Source organism: Buceros rhinoceros, unplaced genomic scaffold (assembly GCF_000710305.1).
Source record: "Buceros rhinoceros silvestris isolate BGI_N320 unplaced genomic scaffold, ASM71030v1 scaffold17435, whole genome shotgun sequence".
NCBI lineage: Eukaryota > Metazoa > Chordata > Aves > Bucerotiformes > Bucerotidae > Buceros > Buceros rhinoceros.
Genome location: NW_010411311.1, coordinates 12,802 through 24,102, shown reverse-complemented (window position 1 = coordinate 24,102; position 11,301 = coordinate 12,802). Strand labels below are relative to the sequence as shown.

The 11,301-nt window shown below is 36.8% G+C and overlaps 1 protein-coding gene across 1 annotated transcript in view; it reads left to right on the top strand.

The window, feature by feature from the left end:
* Positions 1 to 6,545: 6,545 nt before the first annotated feature.
* Positions 6,546 to 11,301, top strand: part of LOC104493324 (MAGUK p55 subfamily member 5-like) — a gene marked incomplete at its 3' end in the record, with an annotated part of 15,644 nt that continues 10,888 nt past the window's right edge. Inside the window, exon 1 of the mRNA XM_010135980.1 lies at positions 6,546 to 7,061. Coding sequence (XP_010134282.1) covers positions 6,695 to 7,061 — 367 coding nt within the window. The remainder of the gene's footprint in view (positions 7,062 to 11,301) is intronic.

Below are 11,301 nucleotides of genomic sequence, written 5' to 3'. Positions count from 1 at the left end.
GCCGGGCAACCGGCTCCGCTGCGGGGCGGAGACGTGCCGAGTCCTGCTGACGGGGGGCGCAGCCGCTGCCCGGGCAGCCCTGCTCTGGAGGGGCCGGGGGGAGTAACCGTCACCTCCCCGGGCCAGATGCGCCACCCGCGGCTGTTCTGGAGTTTTGGCTGTGAGGAAGGGTACTTTGACTAGTGATAGCCGTTACCAATCTTGCATTTCTGCTTTTAATTTCAGGGCAGCAAGAATTGTTTATCCAAACTACATTGTCTATCACACCAGATGATTAAATTAAACATGGCCTCTTCTAGAAATATATCTAGTAGTCTGACCTGACTATACGTTACAACAGTGTCTGAAACAAGACTAGTGTGTGATGTTACCCTGAATATTTATATAAAACAATCTTTGGATGTACCTTAGAAAGCAATTTATACTTCTGCAGTGAAACAAGTTCAAATCCACTCTCTTGTTTGTCATGTGCAAAACCACAGTGAAATTAGGATGTATACTCTCTCTGTGTGTCATAATTTGGTGTAGTCTGTGTGCAGAAATAGCAAAGGCATCTTGCCCATTTTTTACTGCAAAGGTGCACTCACTGAAGAGAGGTCCAAGTCATGTGGCTATTGATTGACATGGTGTACTCTTTTTGGTTCATGTTTTTCATGGAAAACACTTTGTTCATAACTGTTCTGTAAGCAGTAGCCCTGTATCTTTTGAAGTGTAGACTGACTGTGACTTTGGTTGTTGCCACTGCATCAACAGATTAACAAGCCTCGTAAAATTATGTCTTAAATAGACCACAGTTCTTAAATGTAATACCAGTGTAATTCAAAAATGTGCTTAGTTTCCTATGTTTTCATGTTAAACAAATTGTTTATATAATTTCTAAAACTGGAATCTAACCTTAGCATCTGAATTTTCAGTTTCATCAGTTTCTCTGTGCACTAACATTAAAAAATACCTTTGAGGGTTTAGCCCTTTTTGCTGTCGATCCGCATATCTTGCTCATGTAAGTGAGCGTGGTATGTTAAAACCTCTTGGCATGTCTGAAAACTTTGAGATACACTGATACACTGAGTTACTGTGCTTGGCAGGTTTTATAATGAACGCTGGTCTTTAATATCCAGCTGACTCTTCTTTCTAATAATTAAAGAAAGAGTTTTCTTCCAAAACCAAGACAGTGCTAGAGCATTTAATTAGAGGAAATAATGTAAAATATTGTAGAGTAAAAAACCCAAGCAAACCATACAGAAGTCAATCTTGAATGTGTTGCAAAGCTAGTGTAAAGAATTCTTTTCTATTGCAGAATTTTTTAAATTAAGAAAAATAGTATCAAGTTGTCATAGCTTATGTAACTTTAATTCGCTTTTGGAAAACACAAGGCTGTGCCAGTCTGTACCAGGTATTTCAGGCTCCATAGGACGTATCTCTGAAGTATTTTCTACTATAAATTCCAGTCTTTAGCTCTCACCAAGTAGTGGCTAATTTTATGCTGTGCAACATGGTTTGTGTTGTGTTTTCCTTTATGTAATTGGCTTCCAAGTTTCCAAGGTTCCAAGTTTCCACGGTTCGCTGAAATACTGTTGAAGAAACAAACGATGCTTGGGAGATGATGCAGGGAAAGCTGGGAATTTTTTTTTCCTACACTGAGCTTCCATTTGTGGAGTAACTAAAGTGTTTACCATTGTTACTTTGTAGTTTTTTTACTTTGGTTTTGCTTGTTTAGAAATCTGAAGTACTGAGTAAAAATACCAGAAGACCCTCCATGATGCGGGCTGTTAATACGTGGTAGAGGTATCTAGTACAATTCTGTGCTCATATTTTATTAGCAATTCCAGTATCAGAAAACATATTCTAAGTGATTTAAATTTTAATTCATCAACCTAGAATTCGTCTTCCAGTTGTTTTTAACAAATGTTCTAATATTTCATGTCTGTTGTATATAGCTTCCAGTTGATGATAAACCCTTTGCACTGTGCCTGGTGTTAAATATGTATTTCTTGTGTTTATAATATAATCACAGTTATAGCTTTGAATTTTATACTTGTGCCAAAACTAATGGAATTGATTTGGAGGTGAGCACTGGACTCCCTTGCAGTCATGCAGAATTTGCAGCTTTAGTGAATTTTAAAAAGGGAACTATCAATTCTAATCATACTTCCAGCATTTAAAGAATTCTAAACACCCTGAAACATAACACACAACCTTAGCCTCCAGAAAATGCCATTTTTGCTCTTTGGAAGTTGCTGAAGCAAAACAAATTTAATTTTACTGTGCAGAATTTCTTTGTTAAAGCAATTAGGATTGCTTTGCACACCAGCCACAGTCCCTAGGAAGAAAGTGAAAACTTAAACCACCTTACAGCACTTCTGTTTTTGTCCCTGTCAGTATGTATTTTATACCAGCATCTGTCTTGCACACCAAGATGTTTGCATTTGTCTGTGTTTATTCTTTGACAGAGCTTTTGGGATCTGTGCTTTTTGTGTGGTGTATTCAGGGTGGTTAAAGAAATTATAGAAACCTGACATCGTTAGGGGTCAGTATGAAGAATGATGCGTGGCTTGTCAAATACAGTCTTTTTGTAATTCTGCTTTTTCTTTAATTTTGCTTTTTTGAACTTGCACTAGAAATATGGTTTGTTTGCTGTTTGTAATTACTTCACGGTGAAATTCTTGTGTGATGCCTGATGGTGGTCAGAGTGATTGAAATACTCTTTCTCAACATCTGTACTTGTGACAGCAGTTTATACAAACCCTTCTCTGTAGGGCAGAAATTTGAATAGTATAAGTAATAATTGTAAGAGATTTTCACATGTGCACTCCAGGAGCATATTGGTAAGACTTGTGATAGGAAGCTGGACAGAAAACAGTCATAAATCTGCTAAAAGATCTACATGTTATGTGGAAATGCTGCCGTTCCCCTGTTAAATATCAGCAGTTCAAAGGAAGGCATTCAAAGCCACGATTTAAACCTGTTAGTCTTTGAGCAACGTAACTCCCTGAAACATAGACTTGTACATATCTAAAGAGTATAAATACTGCTAATGCAAAGTTCTAAAGTGAAAAAGAGTTCTGTTTAATTCCAAATACTATTCTATATATTCTGTGTTGATGTAGTAAAAAAAATCAGTATTATTATGTCTGTAAATTTTCCTTCTTAGTGTAAGAATTAATGTAACAAAATAAGCTCCTCTTAGGCTGAAAAGCTCGTTTGTTGGATGATCCACAAATTGCAGAGAACAAGCTTCGCTTAACAACCTTTCCTTATGGTCTTATCTTGAGATTTTTAAAATTGCAGAAGAAACCTTTGTAACGAAAAGCCAAGAAAACTGTTTCTGAAATTGTGCATCAAGTTTGGATGCCGCGCTTATTGTTTAGAATAAAATTTTCTGTTCCTGCTGCCTGCCTCAAGCTGAATCTTATTTTTAACCTCAGCTAGACTACACCTTAAATCGAGGACTGAGTTAATATTTTATCAGTATCATATTTTAAATTCCTTAGGACCATTGTAGAGAGGGTTTTCAGAGCTGATCTGATTTTATGTTTCCTTATGTGCTTATTTAATTTATTGCAATTGGACAGTAGCATTTTTCCAAAACTGTTGGAGATGAGGATTTGTGATGTCTGGAACAGACTTGAGACACCAGGAGGAACAGTGGGCTTAGGTTTGGACGGGGTCACTGGTTATCAGAAGTTCTTTGATTAAAGGAAGTTGCTTCAGCATTCCAGACTTGCAGATGCAAGTTGTTTCTGGGGGGTCAGGTTTTTGTGGAGTTGGTTTCATATTTCAGTAATGTCAAATTTTAGGCTGCCTGATAAATGGTATTTCATACCATCTTGTGTATTATTTCAGTGTGATTACTTTGCCTGTACTGTTTATTGCTTTTGCTTCAGAAATGCCTTAACTTTCTGGGATAACAAAAATACTTTCTATTTAAAATTCTCTTAAAACTCTTAAATTTTAATGCCAGTTTTCCGAATCTTGTGGTTAAAGTGGACTGCAGGAAAACTCTTAATGTTTTGTTTCTTTCTTAACTGACTTAACTCAGATCTCAAATACTGAAAGTAAGCAGCTCTTAATCACGGGCCCCTTAATTGTCTCTGTTACTCAGTTCCAAGAATTTACATGCCCTTTGCATCTTGCACGGAGCTTATACTGGAAAGCGTAAGCCATGTTCTAGTGGCTGCCTGTCACTGTTACGTTTTTGTTTCTCTGGTCTTCAGTGCTTATTACTGAAGAGATTTAAACCTCCCATTCTGTATACAGCTATTGAGGTTTTGTTGTGCCCCTTTTCAGATTTAACCTCAAAAAGTACTCTTTGGTTTAGGTAGCTAGCACTTGTAGGTTTGCTGTAGGACATGTAGCTAATCCCACCTTAAATATTTTTATCAGTTGTTAAATATTGGCCATCACCTTAATTTTCTGATGTGTAGATTCTTTATCTTTAGTGAGTGTGAGATTATTTAGCTTACACGTGATTGAGTGTTAAGACAGTATCTGTTTCTTTAAAGTTGCATTTTACTACTTGCATATCCTCAGATAGTAGCTCTGACTTCTTTAGTGCTGAGTAAATGGATATTACTCATTCCCTCAAATTGTTTCTGCATCTGTTAGTTGTACCATATGGACTGAGGAGTGTGAGTTTCTTTCAGCCTGTCAGAGCTGAATATAGATTAATGTAACTTTCGAAAGGCTCAGTTTTGAGACAAGCTATGGCCAGTACAATGTGGATGAAGGAGAATTTGAATTATCTTCCACCCACAGTTAAATCAGTACTCTTTGCGATTTTATTGTACCCAGTGAGACTTCCTTTTTTGGGATTGGTGTTTCTGCACAGTGGAGTTGCCTTTACAGAAGGGAAGCGCGACTGCCTAAGGATCATTTCGCTAGATTGTTATCTTCCTTACTCTGAATTTCAGAGACTGTTTTTTTTGACATGGTGTTTTATATAACCCTATTCAAATGCTAACTGTATGGGACTTCATTTTTGGAAAAGCTGTTCTTTTCAAGTTGGGCACTAACCGAAAGTTTCACAGGTGCCAAATGGTTGTGTGGAACTTGCAGTGGTAGCCTCCAAATGTGGGAATGTTGAGCATTGAAATAATTTTTATAGATTAGTGCAGTGCAATTAAGTATCTTTTAAAGGCAAAAGAGAATTTTTACTATCATAGAAATGCTTTAATACTTGGAAGTTTTTAGTTGTAACTGGTAGTAGTGGCTAGACAGGAAATAAATGTAATTGTTTTGGTGTTGCTGTATGTAGCTGTATGCTACTCCTTATGAAAATGAAAAGCTATTTAGAATTGCAAGCTAGCAGAAACTTGTGTGGGAGTTTCTATTGCTGCTCTTCCAAAACAGTACTATTGCTATTTAATTTTCGATTTAATTACATTGTAAGCATCTTTCCCTTCCTCCTCCAAACATAAACATTTGGTTTAAGAAAGTTGGTTGTAGCTTTTTTGTGTTGTTGCTATCAGTGTATAATAAAACTGAGATATTTTGTAGTATTTCTTTTCAGTACATTAAAAAAATTATAAAAGGGAACTTGAAAAATTAAGTGTATCAGTAATACTGTGCACAAGTATTTAGTAATTTTATGACCTTTTGATTGGACATATTGAGGATAACATACCATTGGCTTTGTGATACAGAAAGGCAGTGTGGTAGAAAACACATCTTATATGTATTATATTTAAGAGCTGAGTGGTTATATTTACCGGAGCACTTAAGTTCTGTGAATCATCAGGAATGAGAAACCAGGTTCAGGTGTAAGGAGTATAGTGGAATGTCACTACTTGACTGTGGAAATTAATTATTGTTCTCTATCAAATGTATACCTCAGAACGCCTACACAAGGATTTTTACTCTTGTATTTAATCCTTCCTGCTTTAATGCATACCTATAGGAAGTATTAAAAGTAGGCGCTAACCAAAACTGTCCAATCCTTATCCTATGACTTTGTCCCTACTTGAGATTGTGTAAGTGCAGCTGCAGACAGCTTTAGACAGTATCTTTTGGAAGAAGACTCTGCCAGACCTGTCTTCTCTGAGCCTGGGATGCAGTATTTACATAAAAGCACCTCCATTTATGAGCAATAATGCAAATACCTTTACTTGTGTTTAATTTACTAAACTTCTTGTGAACAGATTGTTTATATCAAGTTATTCTTGTTTAGTGTTTGTAGGATTGTAAACATAGTTTATGTTGGAATTTGGAAGAATGAAAAGCTAAATTAAAACTGAGGGGGAACTTCCAGAAAACTGCTGATTTGCAGTTGTGTGTGTTAAGGGTAGACTCTCCACTGCTTTGACCGGGAAATCTAAGAGACTTCAGCATTAGTGTGAACAGTACTCCTTTTCTAACATAGGCACCTGAAGTTTACTGAGTGAGGAACACATTTGTGAGGGTTCGGTAGTTCTTAGTAGGGGAAGAAGCACTATGTAAATGTGGAAGAAAAGTTCCATTCTTCTGATGCTTGGGGACCTGCAGAACTGTCTTAGATATTTTCTTATTAAATGTCATTATTCAGTAACTTCTTTTGAATATCTTTTGTTAGATTTTCTTCCTGGATGTTTCTTCAACTGTCTTGTGATGGAAGGGAAATACTTTTGAAGTTATAATGGATTTTACACAACATCATAACGAAAACTGGCCTAATAGCAGCATTTCTGTTTGTGGAGAATAAGCATATTTACAAATAACCATGACAACTTCTCATATGAATGGACATATCACAGAAGAGTCTGACAGTGAAGCAAAAAATGTGGATCTTGCATCTCTTGAGGAACCTCAGAAGCACAGAGAAATGGCTGTTGATTGTCCTGGGGATTTGGGCTCCAGGATGATGCCCATGCGACGGAGTGCTCAACTTGAACGGATCCGTCAGCAGCAGGAGGACATAAGGCGCAGACGGGAAGAAGAGGGAAAGAAACAGGAACTGGACCTTACTGCTTCCATGAGGCTAAAGAAACTAGCACAAATTCCTCCTAAAACTGGAATAGATAATCCAATATTTGACACAGAAGAGGGAGTTGTTTTGGAGAGTCCTCATTATACTGTGAAGATACTAGGTAGGTAAATTGCAGTGGATGGGCTAATAGAAAAAATGTTTAGTTGATGTTTATGTTCTTTTAGGTCACTGAAAACCTAATCTAGCTAATTTTTCCTGTACAGATTTAAAATCTTCTAGTCCTTTGGAATTTTGGTGAATTTGTTTTCTTTTTTTATTTAGTCAAGCATCAGGCTATGTGCCTCAGCAAATGGGTTTTCAAAACCTATCCATTTGGGGGACAGTTAAATACCCTGTAGATAACTAATGAATTCAGTGGATGTGTCTATCCTTTTTAGACTGGAGAAAAGCAAGTAATAGCATGTTTTTATTACATTTTATTCTGGTCTGAAGCACAGACCAGAATAAACAATGAATAAACACTTCTTGTCATGAAAGTGTAATTTTAGTATTTTTTGACGGAATAGGTTCTGTAATTGTTTGTTTCATAGGTGACATTGCTATAACTATGCTTGTGTAGAAAAAGTTCCTAACCTTTTTTCCTCACACATAAGTATCTATTTATCTAAAAAGTGATGTGTCACTGGAGTGAAAAGGAGGCAGTGGGAATTTGTAGGAGTCCAGTTCAGATTTCCAAATCTATACCTGTTCCAAGATACAGACTGATCTGTAAAGGTTCCTTTTTGGGGGGCTGCACTTCTTGCTTTTTCTTTCCTATTGGCTGGTAGTTGAGAATACAAAGTGAAAACTAACTATCAAATCCTAATTTTCTTTTGCTTCATCTTTAGTATTTTGTGCCCAAGCAACATTTCCGCTAGTAATCTGTGTTGTACAAATCCCTCTTTAGGAAAATTCAGGTTGAAGGGTCATCAGGAAGTCATTCTATCCAACTTCCGGCTGAAAGCAGGGTCAGTTGTGAACACGGCAGGTGTACCATGTTCTAGTGCAGGGCTTACCAGCTTCTGTCCAAGAGATCTCTTTCTAAGAAGCAGATTCTGTACTTAATTTTATGAAGTGTTAGGTATTTGATTGTAAAACTCTCTTCTTAGAGGGATCTCAAAGGAGAAGATGCAAAGGCTGATGTCAAACAGTAGAAATTATTTCTGTTGAGACTTGCTTAGCCACAGTGGCTACAAACTCTGAAGACTGACTACAGGAGCGGTTGGAAACTACAGAAGGGGCAAAAGAGAGTGACTTAGAATTAGAAAGCCAAGGTTAGGTTTCATGCCAAAGATGCAGAGAAATTGGAGGAAGGGGTAGGTGGAAACCAATGGGCAAAGAAGCTAGGCATGGAAGCTAGTAGGAATGAGAAACGAGTATGGGCCTGACAAGCTTGAGAAGCAGTAAGGAGCTGGGGTAGACTGAAGCTGTTTGAACTGAAAAGACAATAGTGGAGAAATTACTGTGATCCCAAAAAGGCTATTTGGAAAATCTCTCAGTGTGGGGATACAACAGGTACAGGCTGTGGAGGAAGCTGAGACATGGTCAGAGACAGACAGTATTTGTGAAAAGCTGGAAGAAACTAGGTTTGGCTCAAGAAGAGGAGAAAGGGGGGCTGTTGGTGTGACTGGACGCTAAGATTGTGTGAATACTTGATGTAAGAAGAGAAACACCAAACTGGAGATGAGAGGTTTGTGTATGGAGAAAGGTAAATTAGGAAAAATATGTGGTACAAGATTCATCTGGAAGGAAAATCATTAGATCATTTCATCGATGAGGATGAACGCCTGTTCGCTTCTGTAGTTGAATTTTTGACTTGTCATTGTTCTGCTGTCAGCATGTTGCTGTAAAAACACAGTAGTAAATAGCATGATTTAGCTCATGCTCTTCCCCTTAGTGTTCAGATACCATGAAAATCAGAAAAGGAACAATGTCCGTCTCTACTCTGAACTGCAGTACACAGGGCTTAAAAGTATGTGCGTAGAGCAGAAGTATTGACTAGCTTGCTGAGTGAGTACGGGCTGTTCTTCCAGTTAGGAAGGCTTGAAGAGACGTAATTAGACTAAATCATGATATATCTATCCAGGCACCAGGAAGTTGAATTAGGGCTTCGTAGACATCTCTTTCAGTGAGAGAAGTCATGCCATAAAATTGACAGGCATACAAACGTACTACTGTTACTTCCTTGCCAGACAGAATTACAGTAAGAGTTTGGATCAGATGGACTTAAGATTTAAGAAGAGAGGATTTATGATAGTTTAGCACTCCTGTTAAGAGTGGTACTTTCAGTTATACTCAACTGTGATGCTGAGTTGTTGCAAACTTAAAAAAAAGAGTTCTAAATGAAATGCTGTGATCTCAGCCTATGTAGTCCATAAAGAGTCTGTTCAGTTGTTAGTGCTGTCAAAAACTGAGTCATAATTTTAAATTGCACAAAGTGCTTCTGCAGTAACGTGGCCTCTTCCAAAATTCCCCTCCACTGTTAAGCATGCCCTTTTTCCAGTTCCTGGATTAATCGTTCCAACATCGGACACTAATGCTGAATTTCAAAAGAAGAGTATTTTTTTTTTTTATTCCAAAAGCTGTCTGTTCCTGAATAGTAGTAGTATGAGGGCTAGGGATGTTGCCTTATGTGTGTGTGTACACACACGTGTACACTTACAAGATTATATGATTTCATAGAGAGGATTTGAGTCCATTATCATTAATACTTCTGATTTTTATTGAATACCTAAATTGCAAAGGCCAGATTTTTAAAACTTTATACATAGACAACTTTTTGGTCTCTGAGAAACTTGCTAGCCATGACTTCATCCAAAAAACTAACTGCTAGTGTGTGAAAATTTTTGGGTTTTGTCTGTTCTGTTATACTGAATTTCTGATTTACAGTGCTCCCGACTCTCTCCATCTTTCCACTTTTGCTGTCCAGGTGCTAGTGAATTAGAGATGTTCAACTAACCCTATTCAGTCTTTTTTAAAATACTGGTATTAGGGTTTTTTTTTTCCCCTGGGTTTGGGTTGTTTGGCTTTATTTTTTTGGTGTGTTAATTCACAGAGCCTTTGCTAAAGAAACATGTTTTAAATACGAATATTAACTTAATTGTCTGCATTTTTAGTCTAGAAAGTGTTTCAAAAGGCCAGTGTCTTGAATTGTCAGATCTTTGCCAAGTCTTTAATCTTTTAATCTTAAAAAAAAAAAGCAGGCTAGATGAAACTAAGTTTTTTAATTTTTATAAATAAAATTCAATTTATCTTAAAGCTCCAAACAATTTTAAAGGGCATGTTTGTTATCAAAACATTATATAATTTAGACAGCTGTCTTAATGGAAAAAGCTTCCTACACGCCTAGAACATGTGTGTTTAAGTATTGAACTGGCTTTTTCACAGCAGTATATTTCTATAAAATACAGACTCTTTTTATTTGTTAGTTGCTAATTTAGTTAGAGTAGCTGATATTTCAAGTAAGTAAACCTTTTGTGGCTGCAGTGAAAATTATTCTTACTACTTTTTAAGGATAAAGATGCATTTTTTCTGTTTTTATACCTTGGGCAAATCTTAAGTACGTTATAAATAAGCTTTCAGAACTAGTTTTGAACAAAGCAATACTTTTATTAGTCCTGTGGTTCGAGTAATATGAGGAGCATTAGAGTGCTAGTATTAATACACAGAGTACTGTAGTGATCTATAGAAAAGCTTGGGAAATAAGATAGGGGTACTGAGACAGAAAAAATCCAATTATATCTTCTTAAGTTTGCTGTTCATAACTTTAAGTTGATAAACAGCAACTAATTTTCTTTTCTTCTTTTTTTAATCTAACACGTTAAGCTGTGACTACAGGTCCTCCCCTGCAGTTGCATACTTTTGCCTTGGCAGTCTTTTGATTAATGCTTATATTGCACAGTGCTCACTCACATTCCAACCATTTCATAGCCTAATGGAAAAAAGGCTGCCACACTTCTTGTAAAAGAAGACTTTTAAAAAAGTCATTGATTGCTGACTGATCTGCGATTAAAAAAAATGGACTTATTCTGCAAAAGAACCCTGACTTTCTTCTGTGAGTAAATGCAAATGTTAGTCTTTTACTGAACTTTTTCCCTCAAGACAACCCTCTTAATAAGAAATGTTTAGAGATGGACTCTTTCATCACCTCGCTTTTTCTTTTAAAGAGAAAAAGCAGACAAAAAACCCTGCACTGAAATCTAATCTGTAATTTAGAATTCAGAAACAGGAACGCAGAGAGAGTTAGGCATGTCTAAAGCCAGATTTGTGTGTGGGTTTATGTATGTGGGGTTTGATTTTTTTATTATTAAACAAGCAACTAGGAAATGGATTGCTAGCCCTTGGGGACTATTTCATTTCAC